The following is a 23,404-nucleotide window of genomic DNA, read 5'->3' on the forward strand; positions in this document are numbered from 1 at the left end:
AAAGTAAGCATTCAGTAAATGATAGCCGGTGCTGTTGCTCCCCAGCCTTTCTATTTCTATTTCCAGAACTGCTGCCTCTACATGCTCTGGCTTAGAAGAGGTTGTGGTCTTTATGAATGACCTCCAAGCACCCCAGGGGCCACACATGTGTGAGCTGTGACTCTTACAAGGACGGAAGGGGGAAACCTTGGATCCCCTAGGGTTCCAGAAGGCGCTTGCTGGTAAGAGAATTCATGAAACGAAAAAACTAATGGCTGAGGACCTGAAATTCAACAAGCAGTGCCCTATAGTCCTGAGCCTGCTGTACCTTCTTGGTCCTTCTCTGGTAGGCAAAGGCAATATCCTGTCTCTGTTCATTGCTGCGGTTGGTCAGGATGTTGACGATGGTGACCTCATCCACACCTATGAAGATACAAGTTGTGAAGAGTTACTCAACCATATACTCTAGTCCTTTGGGTTTACAAAGAAAGGTTTAAGCATTTTTTTTTCAACCTGATATATATATATATATATATATATATATATATACTGTTCTCTAAACTGAAATACCAAGACATTAAGATTTGTTCTCTTTCTTTTTGTCAGCACCCTCAACCCAACATGTACTCCTTTTTTTTTTTTCCTTACAGCCTGAAACCTCAAGGCCAATTGAACCTCTAAAATATCCATATTAAAAAAAAACAAACTATTTTATTCATAAATTGCTTTCTGGAATCAACAGTAGGAGGTGCATTTGTGCGCTTCGGCAGTCAAATGAACAACAAAGATTTAAAGGGATTTTAAATGAAGGTCCCGAATTGCCATTTAACTGGGGATTTAACAGACAGTAACTGTGACCTGAATTAATAGACAATTATTTATATTTACTGCAGGATTACAGCTATATAAGCAGCTAGGTATAATTTCTATAATTATAGAAACTGTCATGACAAATGAGTCAGATTTAATATGGCAGTTGTATTTTAATAGCATAATTGATTAATACAATCCTACTTACCGAAGACTAAATTGTTTTGTAAGGAAAATAAAAGTTCCACTGCTTTTAATCTTCAATAGGCAATTTTAATAATCAATTTTATAACTTTATTAAAAAGAGTAAGTGTTTTAATCTAAATTAAATCTAAATTGGGAGCTTTGAAGTGCCACCAAAATATTTTACTACCTATTTTAATTGGAACATGTGTATTTACAAAGATAAGCAATGCCTTCTGGTATCTGAAAGTTTCCAATTTTACATCAGAAATACTCCTAACATGCCATTTAACTGAAGAAAGCACAATTTTAAAAATTCAGAAAGTGAAAGGTCTCTCTCCTGACTGATAATGAACTTTGTTTAATAAAAGGAAGAGCCTTTGCCATAATAGGATAGGTAATTTCTGAGTGCGAGAGAGCAGAGTGGTTAAGCCTACAGGGTCATACATGAATTGCAAAAAGCCTGGCCTAAAGGAAATCAGGAGTTGCCAAAGTCATAACTGTCGTGCTCTGAGGCAGAGGTCAAGAGCAGACTGACAGAGAAGATACTCTAAACTCTCAAGTGCGTTAGAAAGATGAAAAGCAGAAAGTTAGAATTTCTGGGTATAAAAATAAATAAGATTTATTTTTGTATTTATATACTCATTTCTAAGTGATTTTATACCAATGTTAGGGCTTCCCAGGTGGCTCAGCAATAAGAATCTGCCTGCCAATACAGGAGACATGGGTCCTATTCCCGTGTCAGGAAGATGCCCTGGAGAAGGAAATGGCAACCCACTCTGGTATTCCTGCCTGGGAAATCCCAAGGACAGAGGAGCCTGGGGGGCTATAGTCCATGGGGTGGCAAAAGTTGGAATGCAACTTAGCAACTAAACAACATACCAATGTTAGTCAGTTACCTTAACTGCATTTATGCCTTTAGCCAGTGGCAATGTAGATACCCAACTGCTGAATATGACATTATTTCAAAGATGCTTATTTCAGCACTGCATATAATAAATAAACAGCAAAATATCTAATAACTGATTAAATAAATGTTTTTGTTCATATAATGGGGTACTATATAGACATTTTAAATGATGCTATTAACTGACATGAAAAAATGTTCACAATATACTGTTAAGGAAAAACAATGGGTTGCAAAACAGTATGCCTAATCTAACCTGATTTTTGTAAAATGAATGCTCATGTGTAAGAAAATACAAAAACCTCTTTATACCAAAAATAATTTTTTTAAAATTTCTATTACAGTATAGCTGATTTACAGTGTTATGTTAGTTTATACCAAAATTTTAATAGTGATCATCTGAGTGGTAGGATTATAGATAATTCCAAGTTTTCGTCCTTTCAATTATCTAGAGTTTCCAAATTCACCATGATGAGCATCAAAAGGGTATTTTGAAAAAACATATACACTGGGAATGGCATATAACCACTGATTTAGAGTCAACTAGTGATTTCATCTCAAGAGACTCCTAGTGGGGTTCTAAATACTTTGGTTAGAATAAAACATGATATGCATGATAGCCAGGAACTGTATCTGTATCATTCTCTTTGGTTTCTCAAACATCCTAATGCAAACCATCTTATGTAACCTTCACAACAACAATGTGGCAGGGTGGCTATTTCTCTTTCTAGTTTATAGGTGGGAAGCTGAAGCTGAAGCTGTTGTTACCCATGGAGACATCTACCCTCCTGGGGTCCCAGTCTCTACACCAGCATGAAAAGGGATCTGAACCATGACCTCCAGATCTGCTTCCACAAAACACTAACACATAAAATTGAACTTGAACGTACGTTTAGTCTCAATTAGGTCCAAGCCTAATAGATTTCTTCACAGACTCATTAACGCTTTGGGGACTACTTTAGGGTATGTCTGGGCACATGGGTAGGCATGGCTACCCACACAAGTGTGTTCACAGGTGCTCTCTCTCTCTCTCTCAACAGTCTATACCTCTAACTTTATATTAGAAAAAATGCTTGTTTATAAATGTCTTTTTATTTGACACTTAACTTTCTTACCCAAATCTGAAAATGCTGGGAAATAACAAAATACAATTATATCCTCTAACCTGTAATATTTTCTGAAACCAACTGGGGTTGCTGACCTGAATGTAGGCCAAGAATACTGACCCATAAAAAAGTATTCTTCCCTAGAAACAAATACACGGTTGTGTTTGTGTCAGAATAGGTCCTGAGCCCACCTGAATGACAGTCACGTGAAGCTCTTATTAAAAACACAGTACCCTGGGCCCCATCCTGAGATCTGATTAAAGACGCTTGGGGACATGGGACCTGGGAAGCACCATTTCAACCAGCTCCCTGGTATTCTTTTAGAATCACCACTAGAGGTGGAAAAGCACGGGTAAGGACTGGAAAGGCTGCTGGCAATGTGTCTGTGTAAATTAAATTGCTTCTACCAACTGCTTCATACCATTTCTGTCCTTTATTGCCCATCTTTGCATGAGATATTCCCTTGGGATCTCTTAATTTTCTTGAAGAGATCTCTAATCTTTCCTGTTCTATTGTTTTCCTCTATTTCTTTGCATTGACCGATGAAGAAGGCTTTCTTATCTCTCCTTGCTGTTCTTTGGAACTCTGCATTCAAATGTGTATACCTATCCTTTTCTCCTTTGCTTTTCACTTCTCTTCTTTTCACAGCTATTTGTAAGGCTTCCTCAGACAGTCGTTTTGCTTTTTTGCATTTCTTTTTCTTGGTGATGGTCTCAATCCCTGTCTCTTGTACAATGTCACTAACCTCCATCCAGAGTTCATCAGGCACTCTGTCTTTCAAATCTAGTCCCTTAAATCTATTTCTCACTTCTACTGTATAATCATAAGGGATTTGATTTAGGTCATACCTGAATGGTCTAGTTGTTTTCCCTACTTTCTTCAATTTAAGTCTGAATTTGGCAATAAGGAGTTCATGATCTGAGCCACAGTCAGCTCTCGGGTCTTGTTTTCACTGACTGTATAGAGCTTCTCCATCTTTGGCTGCAAAGAATATAATCAATCTGATTTTGGTGTTGACCATCTGGTGATGTCCATGTGTAGAGTCTTCTCTTGTGTTGCTGGAAGAGGGTGTTTGCTATGACCAGTGCGTTCTCTTGGCAAAACTCTTATTAGTCTTTGCCCTGCTTCATTCTGTACTCCAAGGCCAAACTTGCCTATTACTCCAGGTGTTTCTTGACTTCCTACTTTTGCATTCCAGTCCCCTATAATGAAAAGGACATCTTTTGGGGGTATTAGTTCTAGAAGGTCTTGTTCAATTTCAGCTTCTTCACCATTAGTGGTTGGGGCATAGACTTGGATTACCGTGATACTGAATGGTTTGCCTTGGAGACGAACAGAGATCATTCTGTCGCTTTTGAGATTGTATCCAAGTACTGCATTTTAGACTCTTTTGTTGACTATGAGGGCTATTCCACTTTTTCTAAGGGATTCTTGCCCACAGTAGTAGACATAATTAAATTTGAGTTAAATTTGCCCATTCCAGTCTATTTTGGTTCGCTGATTCCTAAAATGTCGATGTTCACTCTTGCCATCTACTGTTTGACCACTTCTAATTTGCTTTGAATTATGGACCTAACATTCCAGGTTCCTATGCAATATTGTTCTATACAGCATCAGACCTTGCTTCCATTACCAGTCACACCCACAAATGGGTGTTGTTTTTGCATATCAATAACCTCAGATATGCAGATGACACCACCCTTATGACAGAAAGTGAAGAGGAACTATAGAGCCTCTTGATGAAAGTGAAAGAGGAGAGTGAAAAAGTTGGCTTAAAGCTCAACACTCAGAAAACTAAGATCATGGCATCTGGTCCCATCACTTCATAGCAAATAGATGGGGAAACAGTGCAAACAGTGACAGACTTTAATTCTTTGGGCTCCAAAATCACTGCAGATGGTGACTGCAGCCATGAAATTAAAAGACACTTACTCCTTGGAAGAAAAGTTATGACCAACCTAGACAACATATTAGAAAGCAGAGACATTACTTTGCCAACAAAGGTCCATTTAGTCAAGGCTATGGTTTTTCCAGTAGTCATGTATGGATGTGAGAGTTGGACTATAAAAAAAGCTGAGTGCCGAAGAATTGATGCTTTTGAACTGTGGTGTTGGAGAAGACTCTTGAAAGTCCCCTGGATTCCAAGGAGATCCAACTAGTCCATCCTAAAGGAAATCAGTCCTGAATATTAATTGGAAGGACTGATGTTGAAGCTGAAACTCCAATACTTTGGCCACCTGATGAGAAGAACTGATTCATTGGAAAAGACCCTGATACTGGGAAAGATTGAAGGCAGGAGGTGAAGGGGATGACAGAGGATGAGATGGTTGAATGGCATCACCAACTCAATGGACATGAGTTTGAGTAAACTCTGGGAGTTGGTGATGGACAGGGAGGCCTGGTGTGCTGCAGTCCATGGGGTCGCAAAGAGTCTGACACGACTGAGCAACTGAACTGAACTGAACTGACTGAACTGACCAACTGTTTCTGTGAGGTGCAGGGTCAGCTACGATCTTAGGGAAAGAAATGCTTACCTTTGTTCAAAACCCAGGTAAGAAATAACACCTGAAGAAAGTTCACTCCACAAACTTCAGTGCAGTCCCATGCTCTTGAGCAATGAAACTTCTCTTAGCAATCAAACAATGAAACTTTCTGTTCACAGCAGCTTAGTGTTTAGCCAACAGTCAGAATCCAATCCAATTATTGGAACTCCCCATAAAGAGCCTGGGTGGTTAACCTGAATCTCACCTGGGAGGCAGCAATGGCTATAGTCTGAAGGCATCTCAGTGTATTTTACCTAAATTACTCATCACGCAACCAGCCTGCTGTGATGCAGTATCCAGCATGCTGGGACCCCTGACCAGTGAAGGATCTGATACATTACACAAATGCTAATACCAGCAACTACAGAGACAACTAAAAACTGCCTACTAGTAGAAGCCCCTCCTCCTCCTGAGAGCTTCACCTACATCAGCTGTTTCTCCCCTACCTCTGTCTTCAAGTTTCAAATCGAACTAGAAAGAGGAAAAAAAAAATCACTGGGCCTAGAATCAATGGTTGAGTCAAAGCCACTTAAGGCATACCCTATGTTGGAACAGCAGAATGCACACATCTGCCAGTGGGATTTAACCATCTTATCTTCAGAGCACCGCTGCTTCCTCTCAACCTGCTATCATAATTGGTGAGACGGTAATTCCTGCGGAAAATGGTGCAGTCCAGGTTGAAGCTGCAAGGGTCATCCGGTGACTCATCACTTCTGCCCAGGATGCAGCTGAAGGATGATGGCCGAACACTCAGCTACCTATGTCAGCACAATCACCGTCAAAAAATACACAGCGAGTACCAGCACTCCAGGAAACCTCTACACGGAACAAAGTTAATCCCGGCGTGGGTGCCTCTGCCACTCTGGATCTGTACTCTCTGCTCTTTTGTGCCCGTGTGAAGGGAAGTGTTTGCCAAGAGAAGCAGCCCAGCTTGAAAATAAACTGTGTGAGTGAAGCAAAAGCATAAAGAAAACAACAAACTTGAATAATGCCTCCTTCCTCTTCCCATTCTTCCTGTGTTGGATATGGACGGTCACAAAGTGATGTGAGCAAAGCCTCACCCTGGGCAACAGTGACACAGATGGGCGATCCCACAGAATGTGGGTGCAAACACAGTAAATTCTGGGATTCAGACAGATTTTTTTTAATTTTTTTTCAATTTAGTTTTTATTTTATATTGGAATATAGGTGATTTACAATGTTGTGTTAGTTTCGGTGTATAGCAAAGTGATTCAGTTATACATGTACATATATCTACTCTTTCTCAGATTCTTTCCCCATATAGGTTATTACAGAACACTGAATTTGAGTTCCCTGTGCTATACAGTAGGCCCTTCTTGGTTATCTATTTTATGTATAGTAGTGTGCATATGTTCATCCTAGCCTCCTAATTTATCACTCCCTCCAACCTTTCTTCTTTGGTAACTATAAGTTTATTTTTGAAATCTGTTAAGTCTGTTTTGCAAATAAATTCATTTGTATCATACTTTTAGATTCCACATATAAGTGATGTCATATGATATTTGTCCTTCTCTGACTTACTTTACTTGGTATGATAATCTCTAGGTCCATCAATGATGCCACAAATGGCATTATTTAATTCTTTATTATGGCTGAATAATATCTTATCATATATGTGTACCACATCTATTTTATCCAGTCTTCTGCCAATGGACATCAAATGTCTTTTCAGCACCAACAGAAGTTAAAATTTCCAAGACTGGTGAGGATCTAAGACACACATTTATTTGGCCCCTGAGAGAAAACAGCACAAAAGTTTTTAAGCATTTACTCCTTGAATGAAAATGGCTGGCCAATCTTCTCAGCTAACTATAAAAATAGTCCACTCTGAGATAGGCCATCTGGAAAATCAGTCTCTGATCTAAGTGCCAGTCACCTGAAGCCACAGTTCTGACAAGTGATACCACAGGAAGGCACCGTTGACAGCAGGGTTCTCATAGAAAACTCCAGGGTCGCAGGTCTCTTAAACCACCCATCATAGTTTTAAAACAAAGAACTCTTGCAGTCTAAAATAATGGCTGAATCCAAACCCACAAAATGGGCCTCCTGGAGTCTCCTCCTCTCTGTGGGTGGAAACCCCAGGCCTGCTCCACATGTGGCATTCCACGGAAAATGTGTATCCTTACTGACCATGGCAAGGAACCAAGAGGCCATTCTGAACAGGATGCTGACTCACATCTGGCAAGACACACTGGTTGCACAGAGAAAATAGATTTCATTCTGCTTGATAAAGGACTCAGGAGGCCCTCAGGGCAGGGCTGACTGGTTAGAAAATAAAGGAAAACTGCCCAGATCTGCTCCTTATCTAGATCAGAGGAAAAGCCAGGACTTGGTTTAGATTACTGGGCATATCAGTATCAAACCTCGGAAACCACCTTTGCAATAAGGTCACTGGGAGAGGAAGGCCATGGACCCATGGGTTTTATTAAAACAGTATCAACTATTCACTGAATACCCACAATGTGCCAGACATTTTACGAGGTACTTTGTACAAACAAGTCCCTATCGCAATTGTCACCACGTCTGTGTGTGAGGGGTGTTATGGTCACCTCCACTGTACACGGTGGGGAAACCAATGCTCACAAGGCAAGGGCTCACCCAAGGTCACACAAGAAAGTCGCTTGCAGAGCTGGGATTCAAGTCAGGATTAAAGACCTGCACTGGGCTATTCTGCTTCCAGTTAGAGAAAACTAACCAAACTAAAACATGAGGCAAGAGGAAGGGAACATGTCCTCTGAGTGCGGCCAACTGCCCTCCAAGACTGTTTCTCCAGGGCTCGCTCTCACTCGACTGGCTACTCACCACTGATTATAGCACAGGCTCTATGGGTTAGGTATTCACTTGTAGATTTTGGTCCAGTAGAAAGGATAGTTTCGAAGATTATGGCTTCAGTGCTCTCAAATTCATGAATGGTCTCGTATCCAGCCCAGTAAACTTCTTCTAACATTCTTTTCTCAGTGCTTATAAATAACCAGCCTCTCAAATTTCCTTTGAACCAGCCCTATCTCAATGAATTAATGTTTGACATGTGTTTATCCTAGATCACAAGAGTATCCTGTATACTCTTATGAGTCACATTTGTACCTTTCTGAAATTATACTTTGGTGCTTTTTTACACGACACTCCTCCATCTTGTTCCTAAAAAGCATCTGAGACAGTAATGCGTCAATTTGTCTACAGAACTGGACTTACTATTCAGAACATACAAATGTACAACCATCAAATCTTTAGATAACATTTGCCACCCAGTAACAATGCACAGCCACTGATGAGATAACCCCACTGAGGTTTTTTTAAGAGAAAGAGCTAGAAGACCCTCTTCTGAAAATAGCCATTCATAACTCAGCAGGAACCTAAAGTGCCAACAAGAGTGATTTTAGGGACAGGGAAGCATGTGCATGTACACACACACATACACACACACACACACACGCACACCATTGCCCAAAGTATCCTTCCTACCATCTGACACGGTACTACCTGGCCTGATTCAGAGAAAGCACAGTTTAGCTAACTACCTCTAAGAAGAAGGTTCGGCTGAGAAATTAAATTTCTTCTATTTCCATTCTGCTCTGGTCTCACCTCAGTTGAGTCCCTCAGAAAGGATTTAAGCGTCATCTCTTTGGTAATCCCACTGGATTCTTTACTAATCTAGAACCCTGTCAGCCTTCTGTGCATAATCACATTTCTGTGATACTACAAGACCAGCAGAAAAACACAAGGGCCACTGCTCAAGATCCAAATCAAATAAAACTGCAAATAAAGGATCGTGCATAAAATGCAAGCAGCAATTTGTGCCCTGTCGCTCTATCAGCCTCCTGAGTCATAAAGTAAATCATCAGAGCAGATGCAGGAGAAACTGCAACACTCACCCTGAACTCAGCTGACAGAGAAGTTACTATTTATTGCCCCAGCACTGCAGACACCAGATAGGAATGTGGTGACTTCCATGGTCCCTGGGTGTCACTGGTATTTGATTTCCTCAATGGACAAGAGGTAATGGTTTTCTACAAAAGAAAGAACTGAGGGGCAAGCAACAACAGCCAATGCCTACGGTGAGAAAGGCACCAGGGACTCCTTTACCCAGGTTTCACAGGCTCCTTAGCTTGAGTGTGGCATCTACATACCTGAGTAGACAATGATCCTCTTGAAAATCAGAAAATCTGTGCCTGCAATAAAGGTGCCTATGACTCAGCACTGGTCATTCTGTTCCCAGCAGTGCTGTGAGATGAGAACTCAGTCTAGAGTAAACTTGAACACAAAGAGAAAGTCTTCAACGGGAAGGTTGTGTTCCCTTCTGTTCAACTTCCAGGATGGTGAGAAGGCCCTGGGCTACATGAGTCACAAAGGCCTTTCCCACAAGCGGGCTCACACTCAAACTTGGGGGCTCTTGGTTTGGGCTCCCAACTCCAAAGCCCCTCCCAGAGGAGAGAAGCTACTTTTCCCAGCCAATCTGCCTCCCAGCATCTTCAAGAAAATACATTCTGAATTGCTGTCTCAACTGAATGAACATACCTACAGGTATGCAGGTGAAACGCAAAACACACATCCTGGCTTGCTTCCCACTGCCATGGGATGTTAGTCTTCTAGCCATGCTTGAAAACTTAAGCAGTTCCATTTTAAAGTATAAGAGAAAAAAAAGTGCAAGAACTTGCTGCATTTATGCTTCTATACTTGTGCTAATAAGAAGTGGGGGGAAAACACCCGCTATTGCAACCCTTCCGGAGAACACAAATACAGCTGAAATCAAAACTGGCAATAATAATAGGGCAACTCATTACCCTCCCCTTCCAGAGAAAGAGAGACCAAAGCTGTACCAATTTATTGGCACTTACTCTTAACTCTCGGGTTGTGCTGCTTCTAATTACAATCTATTTTATGGAGTCTAGATTCATCCTTTTCTAATTTAGCTGACTTTCCTTTCTAGTTATTTGGACCCATATGGTAAACCACTCACAGCTGTGTTGTACACTCCACAGTATATATTTAACCCAAGGCCAATCTAGACCAAGAGACTCCTACAGATTTAAGTCTCAGCAACCTCTTGTTAATTAAGCAATATTACTACTTTTGCATGGCTTTATTCAGCTTCTAACTAGACATTAATTGAGGTAAGTAATTACAGAGTCTACCTCAAGCCAGAACATACACAAAACAATCATGCATTTGGTTGAGGTGAGATACACGGAATACTGAGACCCCTTAAAACCAGAAACAAAGCAGACTTCCAAGGCATGAGCTAAATTCACTTTGGAAAAAGGGATCAAGCCTCACGAGGGGACTGTTAATCCTTTGTGGATATGATCCGGATTCCGGATCTGTCTTTTGCTGCCTTATCTTGCCAGCCACATGTCCACACTCACCTTTAAACTCTGGTATCTGTGTACATTTTCACTACTATTCAGGTTAACTATGTACCTTCTCACACGATCCCAGTGGCCTGGGTGTTAGAAAAGGTTAATGAAATGAAGCCCTCACCCTCAATGAACTCACATTCTGGTAGGAGACAAATCCGTAGATAAATAACTTTAACACAATGTGCCAAGAGCTATAAATGAGATGAAAAGTATTATGAGACACAGTTAAGGAATAATTGATTCTGCCTTCCTGCTAAGAGAAAGCATGGAGAAGAGGCTGTGCATTGGCTCAAGTCAAAAGATGAGTGAGGGGACTTCACTGTTGGTCTAGTAGTTAAGACTCCACGCTTCAAATCAGGGGGTGGTGGCGAGGAAGGTTCAATTCCTTGTTGGGAAACTAAGATCCCACATGCCATGTGGCATGGCCAAAAAAAGTTTGCCAAAAGAGAGAGAGAGGGATAAGTGGGAACTGCCCAGATGTTAGAAGCGGGATAACACTCCCACTAGAGGAGGGCTGCACACTCCTGAGAGATCAAAGGCTCTGTGTGGGGCATGAAATAGCCTGGAGATGAGGCTAAGCAGAGAATCTGTCACGGATGACGCAGGAGGCTCTTTAGAAATAAAGACAGATGCCCTCGCAGCTCAGATGAGAGATTTTAAGGGCAAAGGGGAAGGGAGGGATGAGAGCTACTTTGAGGCCTTCTGACCAGTCTATGCAGCACCAACCTACAGATCTCAGCCAGGTCTGCCCCTCCTCACCCTCCCCACTGCAGGCTTGCCCCAGGTCACAATTCTCGTGTTTAACAGAAGTGAGAAACCCTCAGCCACAGGTGACTTGCTCACAGCCCTTCTTCCTTAGAGCACTCAGACGACAGCACAGTCAATGTACGTTAGGTAGCACAAGTAATGCCCAGCATGCTCTACATTCGGCACATGCACAAACACGTATGCACGCACACCTGGGCTACACCATCTGAGAGGGAGGCCACCGAGAGTCACCTTGTCCTGGTCCTTTGGCTTTTGTTTGTATCAGCATTTGGGGTTTACCCTTTGTTTCCTTTGATATCAAGGAAGCACCAATTAATTTGCATTGTGTTCTGGAAAAGGGTTTGAGGTGGAAGCTGGGTAAGGCGTGGCACAAGCTTCTTAATTACACTTAAAGTGAAAGGCACTCTAAAAGGGAAGGTAAGATCTTAATTAGCTCGTTTTTTTAAAAAGAAAGTAGTGCTAATATCTAAAAAGATCAGGAAGAAGGAGAAAAAAAAACAAAAAGAGATGTGATTTTCTCAACTATAGCTGATCCTTGAACAACTCAGGGATTTAGGGTGCTGACCCTCCCCATAGTGGAAAATCCACATATAACTTATAGTCAACCCTCCACATAATTGATTTCATACCCATGCATCTAACCAACCTCTGATTGTGTAGTACTTACTATTGAAAACTATCCATGTAAGTGTAGTTCAAACCCATGTTGTTCAGGAGTCAATTGTAATAACTTCATTTGTTTTTAATTTGGTTTATTGCTTCCCGTTACAAAGGTAATATATGTCATCATAGAGAATTTGGAAAATACAGAATATATTGAGTTATATATATACATACACACACACAGAGAATAATGCCTTATTTTTCCTTTCTGACATAAAAAATTGTTGCGGTGTGATCACACTGTATATACTATTCTGGGGAGAGAGAGCTTAACCATGAGTCTTGTGAGAGCTTAGTTCCCTGACCAGGGGTTGAACTCAAGCCCCTGAAGTGGAAGCATGGAATCCTAACCATTGGACCACCAGGGAATTCCCTGTATATACTATTTTATGTCCATTTTTTATGCAATTGACAAATCTAAGGTAAAATTTATGTCAAAGTGAGTGTTCCAAAATTGATTGCAAAGATGGTTGCACAAGTCTGTGAATATTCTAGTAAAAAAAAACAAACATTGAATTGTACATTTTCTATAGGTAAATTGTATGGGATGTGAATTTTATCTCAATAGCAATGTAAAACAACTGTTTATAAACTTTACTTTTCATATTGTGGTGACATTCAACAGATATTCTATGTAATATAAAGAGAGCTATCATAATTTACTAAGTCACTCTTCAGCTAGAAGAGAGGCCTGGGTTTTGTCACCATCATGACCAATACTGACAATAACAACTTTGCCAGAACACTGAGCTCTGTATGGGTATCACAGTCTATCCTCTCAAGAGTATCCTAGAAGAATTCAAAGTTCTAAATACACCAATAATCTAGAAACTATTTTAAAGGGTCAACAGATTTAAGAAAATTCACTTACTCTTTAAAACCACTAGGCACCAAAAATAAGTAAATAAAAAGCAGTCCTAAGTGGGACTCACTGGGCGTTAAGTCTGGGAAAGAAGACAACAAGGGACGAAAAGCTGGACCTACAAATATGACATATATCTGATATCTCTAGAATCACAGACAGAAAATGTTCTCATGCCTGACCACAACTTATGGCAAAGTAAGAAGTCTGGTCCTGCCAAGTGGGTGGCGTAATATTAGGGTGCATGAGAACACAGCCCTGGGGCTGGACTAAGTCACATTCAAATCCCAGTCTGAACCACAGTCAAGAGACCTGGAGCATGTTAGTCCTAAATTGTGTCCTCCATATATTGGGGATGATAGCACCTAGTATGAGAGGATTAATCTGAAGTTCACCTAGGAATAATGTTCCTGAAGTGCCTGGTGCCATGCCAGCTCATAATAAGCAGCACTCAATAAGGAGCTCCTGCAACCCTGATAATGGTGATGTCAGCTGCATTTGACCAAACCAGAATGTAGGAATCCAAATCTTAGCTCTCCAGACTTTTCTGCTTAGAAACTTGAGTATTTTTCTACTAACTCAGAAAGGGCCTGAAGGTATTTTTATTACCCTGGGAGTTTCAGCTGTTACCAGAGTTCACTTGCGCAATCTTTACATTCCAGTGCGCTAAAAGCTTTCTCATGCAGGGATAAAAGCAGCCTTTGTCTCAAGCTTGTAAAAGGCACCATCTTTGTCAGATGAGTGAGCTGTTAAACTTCCACTGTATCTCTACAATGGCTTGTTGGGAAACCCTAGGAATATAGGCACGTCCAAATAGCGAGACGGGGTGAGTTTATAGGAGAGCGGACTGCGTGTGTGTGTTAAGGTAACATACTCTGAGTTGTCTACATGGCAGGCACCACGCTACGTGCTTCATACTTCACAACAACCCTGTGAGGTGGAAACTTTTATTAGCTCCCCCTTTATAGTAAGGAAGTTCAGGCTTAGGAAGCTAAATGTTTTCCCAGAGTCTGCAGTTAGTAAATCAGTGGCAGAGCTAAGATTTGAAGCCACACACACACATGTTCTCATCCACCAGGTTCCACCAAGTAGAACTGACTGCAGGGAGATAAGACCTGCAGATTTTAGTTTCACTTCTTGATTAGTGACTTCCTGACTCCCCAGGCTGGCCTTTGACAAGTATGGTCATTTAAAAGCAACAAAAGAGATGGCTTTTTGAAGGTTAGTTAGTTGTCCAGGCCAGACGTGCCCATGGTGTCCTCATGGAAACTAAGGCTGCTTTGAGGCTGATGATGCAAGCCTATGTCGCATCAGAATCAGAGGACCTAAAGGATCTTTCTATATTCCTTCTTATCCTCGGAAACACAGTATCCAGTTTCTCCAAGGGTTTTAGGAAAGATGACTATGCAATTTATCCTGCAAAATACGACAGTTCTGAGGGTGCAAGGGGGCACAATCAGTAAATATGCAGGCATAACGGGGACATACGGTCATCCCAGTTTTAGGCCCCCCAGATTACCCTGACTGAGGTCCCCAGTCTGCAGTGACCTGTATGTGAACTGTTGGGGTGTGTCAACAAGCAAAAACACTCCATTATCCTAATGTCCTGTGGCTCGTCAACAGGGGATGAACCAGCAGTCAGAATAGCTGCTGGATCACATCTGTGTCTCACAAGCTTTGCATGTAAAGAAGTGCTTTGTCCAAAGGTGGGGAAGAGTGTGGTGAATCACAAGCATCACCACAATCATCGCAGTGTTTCCAGAGATCCAGGGATGGAGCAACCCAGAGGTACATGCTTCATCAACAGAAGCCTCAAAGTCTGGTCACAGGCTTTTGTAGACACAGAAAACAGCATGATGACCTGAACAGGTCCTTGCTCAACTCTACCTGCAAAATGCTTTATCTGCTTTATTTCAGAATGGAAGCTTTTATGCCTCCTGGTCCTCTCTTACTCATCCTGGAACTCTAGGAAATACAGTCATCCCGAAAGCTCTTTAAATCTGAGCTCCAGGCCCAAGGAGTGACATAACTTGTGGAGTTTAAAAAAAAAAAAAAAAACACCTGGATTTTTTGCTCATTAGATCAATCTAAGAGCAAAGCAGCAAAATGTACCCAGAAATTTTCCAACAAAAGTGATGAAATTCAAGGGGACTCAGGACCAAAAAGAGGCCCTTAGGGATCACCATGACCAATTTCTTCCTTACAGAAGGGGTATTGAGGCCTCTGAGCCCAAAGCACACACCCAGGGCATCAGGCCTCCTGGCCCTGAAATATAAGCTTATTTCCATGTCACTATGCCATTTGGTTAATTTCTCACGCTTTAAATCTTCTCTCCAAGGGGAGGAGGGAGGGAGGAAGCTGGAAGGAAGAAGGGAAGGATGGGATGGGGTAGGTTTGGATCACTTCATTAAAGCTCGATGACAATTTCAAATGACCAGTGTATGAAGATGAAAGACAGAGACTAATAACATTTTGGTGAGGGTCTGACAAGAGGATAAACGTATGGCTTACCTTTGGTCTTGATGGCTGTTTCAATGTTCAGAGCATCCCGCTCAGCATCAAAGTTAGTGTATGCTTTGACTGACCCGTATGCACTTGGAGGTGTGGAGTGCTGAGGTTAAAAGACAAACACACTGAAGTCATACACATTTAAAATCCTTTTGTTGAAATGTCAGTTACTAAAATTTTTTCTCCTATTGTTTTGTTTTTTAGCAATTCACATCATTCTTAGGCCAGGGAACTTGTAAGTATTAACAGGCCATCACACATAAGATATAAAACTTCCTTGTTTCCAATGAGAATTCTTCAAAGGCTCGACTAAGAATTTGATATATCTATTTTTACTTTTCATCTTAATTTTTGTGCAAGCTCAAAGTGGACAACGCAAAACTTGAAACCACCTGCTTCTCTGGGGAAGGCTTTGAAGAGCACAAAACCGGGCTGGCAGCAATTTGAAACAAGCTGGAAATGTGGAAACACCTGAATGACAAGTGTGTTTCGCCAAGTTTTTGCTACAGGCACATGAATTTCCACTGGGCCTGTATCAATGTTCCTTAAAAAGCAAACGCAGAGTGCCTGCCTGCTTGTCTCTATCAGATAAGGAGGCGTGCGGGAGGTGTCTTCCTCCTACCCCCTACTTTGGCCAAAGCCATGGCACCAAGGTGGTCAGGCCACATGGCCCACATCCCCTACATACTGGCCGACTTCCGCCTCTTCTCTCCTCTCTCTACCCTCCCTTCTGCTATCTTTTTTTTTTTTTTAACTTTTTACTTTATATTGGGTGTATAGCCAAGTAACAATGTTATGATAGTTGCAGGTGCACAGCAAAGCGACTCAGCCATACATGACACGCATCCACTCTCCTCCAAATTCCCCTCCTATCCAGGCTCACTGAGTATAGACTCAACGCCACATAACATTGAGCAGAGCTCCCAATATATACATATTTCTCCAGACAAGACATACAGATGGCCAAGAGGCACATGAAAAGATGTTCAACATTGCTAATTATTAGAGAAATACAAATCAAAACTCCAGTGAGATGTCACTTCACACCAGTCAGAATGGCCATCATCATAAAACCCCTCTGCTGTCTTTCACACAATCCCTTCCACCAACTACTCTTCCTAGAATTGTGTTTTTCTGTCTTTTAAACCATGCACTCACTCTTGCTTTCCAGGGTTTTTCAAAGCCCTGGAAAACTGTTCTTGATACTGTTCTTGATCTGAGGGACCCACCCTAGACTGAGGTAATAGCACAGTTTTACATCAGTTCTCCTTTCCAAAGTGTTAACTTTTCTCCTTTGAAATGCTCTTACAGCTTTATTCCCCCTTGCTATCCAGTCCGAAAGCAAAGGACAGGCTAAACAGCACTGACAATATCCACCACCTTCAGCATCAAGACTCCCCCATCCTACCTCCCCTTAGAACATACTTCCCATCATACATGACTTTGTCATGGCTTGGCTTCTGGAAAGAGTAAGAGACTGAGTCCCCTGACTCACCTTTCCCCCATACATCATGTTACAAGGCGTCCCAGCACTTATTACTAATAGCAGTGAGGCTGCATAGGTAAGCAACTAAGATGCCATCCTTTCAAATGTCGCCCAGGACAAACCCACAAATCTAAGCTCCTGTGGACAGAATATTTCAAACTAACTTGTGATCATCTTAGCTAAACAGTAAATCCAGTTAATATATATAACTGAAACCCAGTGGATTATCAAGGTGTTTTTCATTATAATTTCACTAAACTTTCCAGTAATTAACTCAATGGAAATAGCACACACAATCAAGAAAAGATAAGGACAGAGTATTATTCTGAAATACTGACTAGATATATTAGACTGGCTACAAAATAAGTAAAGAAATCTATGGGAACACGTGTTCTTATTTATTAACAATTCCAACCATTGTTTACAAAGGCAAGCAGTCTAGTCATTGAGCCATATGGCATGTGGCTTCATATAGCAGGTTCTATGTCATCTCATCTCAAAAACAACAGTGAGTAGGGAAAAGTTTTGCATACTTTATATCTCTGGAAATAAAATTAAATGGGCAATTGAAGCAATCACCTGTAAAATTCATTTATTTGAAAATCAAATTAAGAAGGCAAAAGTAATGTTTCTCTTCCCTCAATGTACTGGAGAATACATGACATTTTCTGTTGCAGTTCCATCTCTGCACACCAAGAAACACATCATACCTGAGGAACTTCAAAGGCCACATGAAAAGCCCTCTTATGAAACCTGATACTAAAAACGAATTCATGATCTACTCCATTAAGAAAAAAATTATTTAGCTCTTAGACTTGTCTGGACCTCAATGTGCCACTTGTATGGTTGCCAGCAACAGTATGCACAAGGTCCAAGAGGAAAGAGGAAAACGAGGTAGGCTATATACGCCATACAATTTGTGCTTGCACCAGTGACATCATCAAAACATTTTACTGGTAAGCACCAGGGATGGAGGATTCTGTTCCTCATGACCCAGGCTGCTGTCGACCCACTTGAGTGCTTTGTATTTTAATTTCAGTGACAGCATATTTTGAAATATCTGTAACATATGTCTATAGACCAGTGTCACTGCTGAGTTTCTGTAAAAGCCAGTTCTGCCAAGATGACCTGGAAGATGTATGGTATTACTAGGTAATTTACACATTCACAACTTTATATTCTAATTTATTCTAAAAGTATTTGCAATGACTTATAATTCTGCATATAGCTTTCAAAATTTTTCACTGTAAAACAAACAAACAAAAACAAACAAATGCATCAGAATGTCTAGGTTCCTGTGAAAGACAAATACAATTCTGAGCTCCCTGGTAGCCAAAGCAAAAAAGGCATCATGATGAATTAGAATATAGAATACTTTCATTATTCAGTTAAAAAAAATTCTAGTGGTTTTAGAGAAGAGCTTTTCCAAAACATGCAAGATCATTTTCAACATGGCTGCAGTTTGATGCAGCCATTAACAAAAATCTGAGGGCGTGATGCTAAAAGTTCTGTGTCATCATAACAAGTATTATCATTGGCATGTTAAGTACATAGGAAGATAAAGTTCCAGGCACATCAATGTCACTAGTGTATGCCCAATTTTGATCTGACACCAAAACAGTTTCTGGAGCCATAACATTTCTTTCAAATTGAACTACCAGGAACAGCTAAAGTAATGGGGAAGACAGGAACCAAGAGGGGAACGAGTATCTTAATTCTGTCCTCATTTTTTTTAGATGGACAAGGAAAAGAAGGGGCACAGTTACCCAGAGATGCCCAACTCTCAAAAATTACACAAAATGAAAATTATATACTTACATCACCCTCCAAACTGAGCTTGCACAGAATTTCATGAACGGTAGACATTTTGAAAGAAGCTGGAAAAAAAGTACAACAAAAAGTCCTTATTACGAAGAGATTCCCTTCCCCTGAAGCACAGTAATTCATTATACTAATCTCTACTTCTTGGACCATTTCACCTGGTGATATTAGAGTAATATTTGCAAATAGATGCAATTCTCATCTTGTGACTCAGAAAGTTAAAGCTGAGAGATGGTTTGCATTGTTTGGGATGGACTACAGAACTAGCTAGTTTTGTTCCTGCTCTGCTCAAAGAGAACTTGGAATGACTGACTTGTAAATACAAAAATCAAAATGCTTCCCAACAGCAGTGTAACTTGTCTTAACAGGATAAGACTGAATCTTTTGGTTCTCCTAAAAAACAGTAATCTTGTCAAACTAGCCATTACTTCAGTATTTTTCACCAGTAATATATTGAAAAGGGTCTGAAAACTATGGATGTGAACTGAAATCAACAGCATTTTCATGATGGCTCATTCCTAAATAGAGCCCTTTATTACTATCCCTAATTATTCTCTTAGCTCACCAATGATAAGAGGTATTAGAAGATATTAAACTGTTGATGAGAAAGACAATGGACATATCTTCTGATGTTAACTCATCCTATGAAAGAGTAATAATCCTTGTATTTAAGATTCAAAATGGCTGAAATGATGTCATCTTCCAGTTAATACACTTAACCGGGCAGTGATACCACAGCCTAATGAATTGGCTTTCCAGCTCTGCAATCACAGTTCTCAGAATTGATGCACCAACCCCTGCCAAAAAAAGTGCTCAACTGGCAGGAAATTTACTTCAGCTGAGACAAGACAGGTCATTCAGCAGCAGCCTCTCCAAAACAAAGAAAATAGAGCAGAGCTGTGTCCTCAAACAGTGGAAATGACCTCTGAATTACAGCAACTCCTGTTTTGCTCTTTTATTATTATGTTTTTATATATTTGCACCAGGTCCTAGTCATGGTGTGTGGGATCCCCGATCCTGAGGAATGCAGGATCCTCAGCTGCAGCATGTGAGATCTAGTTCACTGAACAGGGAGAGAACCTGGGCTCCCTGCATCGCGACTACAGTCTTAGCCACTGGACCACCCAGGAAGTCCCTGCTCTTTGTGCTTAATGTTCTTTGATCAAGGAAATAGTGCCCATGCAATTCAGCTTTCTGTTTTCTTCCAATAGTTTGCTTAGTTTACATGTTTTCATACAACTGGCTTGGAGGGACTATTTTGACACAGACATTTTCTCATTTATTAGAAGGCTCTGGACTAGGCAGATTCCAGGCTCTGTGGGGAGTGAGTCATAAGAATGTAAGAGAAGAGGATTTGCCTTTATTTGTGGTTATGGAAATATTTCCGCAAGACTTTCACAATAAACTCTGTTCTACACCAACTCTTCTCTCTCGACTGATGCTTATAGAGACGTTTTAAGCATGGCAAAAAAGAAAGTCACAGCTATTCCAACCCCTCCATTCCCACAACTCTCAGACACCATCATACACACTCCCAATCCCTGCAATATACCCCACCACTGGGATATAATCCTAATTTGTAAAGTTGTCCTCCATAAATAAACTGTGGTACATCCAGATAATGTAGTATTTTTCAGCACTAAAAAGAAATGAGCTATCAAGTCGTGAACAGACACAGAGGTAACAAATGCATATTACTAAGTGAAAAAATCAGTGTGAAAAGGCTACATATTGTATGATTCCAATTATATTACATTCATGAAAAGGCACAACCATGGAGACAGTAAGAGGCTCAGAGGTTGCCAGGGATTAGAGGGTAAGGAGGGAGGGAAGAACTGATGGAGCATAGAAGATTTTTAGGGCAGTGATACAGTGGATACATATTATTATACATCTGTGAAAACCCATAGAATTTATAACACCAAGAGTGAAGCCTAATATAAACTATGGGATTTGAGTGATAATGATGTGTCAATGTAGGTCCAGCAATTAAAACAAATGCACTGCTCTGGTGGGGGATCTTGAGAGTTAGGAGGCTGTGTGTGTAGAGGGGGTGCTGGAAATACATACAAACTCTGTACTTTGCACTCAATTTTTCTGTGAACCTATAACAGCCCTCAAAAGTCTACTTTCTTTAAGAGTAGCCAGACTGTCCAAGGGCTTCCCATGTAGCTCAGTTTGGTAAAGAATCTGCCTGCAATGCGGGAGACCTGAGTTCAATCCCTGGGTTGGGAAGACCCCCTGGAGTAGGAAAATGAATACCCACTCCAGTATTTTTGCCTGGAGAATCCCTATAAACAGAGGAGCCTGGTGTGCTGCAGTCCATGGGGTTGCAAAGAGTCGGACACGACAAGTGACTAAACACAGCACTCAGCACAGACTGTCCAATATACTAGCCACCAGCCACATGGCAACCAGACAGCCACTGGCTATCAAACATTGAAAGGTCCTCAGTCCAAAGTGAGATGTGCTTAAATAAGTGTAACGTACACACCAGATTTGGAAGACTTAGCGTGAGAAGGAGAATGTAAAATCTAATAATTCCCAACTTCACCCAGGGCCAAGAAACATTTTATAGGGTTACCTCAGTATCCTGCTGAGATTCACCAAAGCGGAGGTAGACTCCCTAGGACATGGACCCCCTGGCCTTGACTCTCACTCATGGGGCTCAGTAAGAACTGGACTAGGTCTGCAGTAAGGGATAAACTGTTATCCTCTGCCTTGTGGAATTCTAGGCCTCACTGTAAGCAGCTAAGAAATAAAAATGCCAAAACAAAAAGACGACCAGTAAATCAGAACTGTTTCTGGATGGATTTATTAGACCAGGCACTTCACATCAGTTCTGATATTTAGGAATCCGCAGCCACAGAGGCAGGTGAGGTTCTGCCAGGTAGTTCTTTCCAGCTGCCTTTCCAGCTCTGAGCACCAGCCTGGGAGACAGGTCTCACCATGCCCTAGATGGATCCCTTGGTGCTGTACCACAGAACATGTGATTCAATAATCCTTCTCACGCCCACAACACACTGACACAGAAAATCAGATTTTAAAAAGCCCACAGATTTCCCTTCCCATTAACTATCCACAGCCGTACTGCTCTTTCACCAACTCAGTGGCTCTTTCATGCCACTATCAACTACATTCCTCTATTTTATCTTGTCACAACAGTTCAATATCCATCCTTCTGTGATGTTCTCTTACTCCAGCTCCATCCAGCCCTCTATCTATTCCCTAGCAAAAGTGGACTTGAAGGACTTCCCTGGTGGTCCAATAGTTACTTAAGAACCCACCTTTCAATGCAGCAGTTGTGGGTTCAATCCCTGGTCAGGGAACTAAGATCCTACACGTCAGGGGGCATCTAAGCACACACACCACAACTAGGGAAGTCCACATGCTGCGACTACTGAAGCCTGCACGCCACAGGGAAGAATGGGCACAGCCCCCTCCAAAAGAAGACAGCAAAGGGACGTGAGCCAAACTGCCCCTTGCTTCCCCTCAAACACACCGTAACTGCTTTAATCCACAGCATCTTGACTCGTGTCTCCCGTCCCACTGTCTTCCCCTTCTCTTCTCCTAGTTACAGACTCTGCCCGTTTCTCAGGTCACTAGCACTTTGGCATATGCTTCAACAGAGTGGCTGCGGCCTCCTCCCCGCAACACTGTCTCCCACCTTTTGGTATCAGAAACACTTTCTGATGCCACTCAACTTACTTGCTGTGAAACAGTATCCTGAGTTCCTGCCATGCATCACATATTCAAATGGCAACTACATAGTACAATTCAACAAAACGGTCATCTGCTGGACAGAGTCCCAGTTCCCCAACAGATTTAAGAAGGCTCTTCACACTGTAGGTGCTAAAGAAACTTTCAGAAACAGTGAATTGATATTTTTGCATAATTAACATTGATATGTTACTATTTACAAGCATTCTGCAGAAAAAGAATATCACAATAACCAAAAAACAAGATCCATGAAGCTTGCTATTTCTCCATGCAAGAGTCTTCTGCATCCATATAAATACTTCCTACTTCATGCAAGCTTAACGGCAAAGACATTTTCACCTTAGAAATAAACATGGTCCTAGTTCTTCACTATGGCCAATCCATTTATTTCTTCACCATATCCTGGTCTCCTCACTACATCCAAGATCCTGGCAATGCAAAGTCATTTTGCAGATGACTAATTAATCTCCAGAAGAAACATTCGGCTTTGCCACTCATAATATTTGTTAAAACATTAGCGTAATATAGTGCATTTGATTAATGAAAAGATGTCAGGGTGCGGCTACCCTTGAAAGTGGAAAGAGAAAGTCTTGGCAGGGCTACTGTAGGTTACAAACACTGGTGACACCCAGGAAATCAATCAACAAGCCCCTACACACACACACATACA

General features: G+C 41.2%; 1 protein-coding gene across 1 annotated transcript in view; it reads right to left on the minus strand.

Moving 5' to 3' along the window:
• ANXA2 (annexin A2) overlaps nucleotides 1-23,404 on the minus strand; it is a 44,419-nt gene that overhangs the window by 14,292 nt on the left and 6,723 nt on the right. The window contains exons 2-4 of the mRNA XM_068963675.1: nucleotides 19,012-19,070; nucleotides 15,711-15,810; nucleotides 308-402 (exon numbers count right to left, since the gene is read on the minus strand). Coding sequence (XP_068819776.1) covers nucleotides 308-402; nucleotides 15,711-15,810; nucleotides 19,012-19,059 — 243 coding nt within the window. The 5' untranslated portion in view covers nucleotides 19,060-19,070. The remainder of the gene's footprint in view (nucleotides 1-307; nucleotides 403-15,710; nucleotides 15,811-19,011; nucleotides 19,071-23,404) is intronic.

This window comes from Capricornis sumatraensis, chromosome 2, assembly GCF_032405125.1.
Source record: "Capricornis sumatraensis isolate serow.1 chromosome 2, serow.2, whole genome shotgun sequence".
Taxonomy (NCBI): Eukaryota; Metazoa; Chordata; class Mammalia; order Artiodactyla; family Bovidae; genus Capricornis; species Capricornis sumatraensis.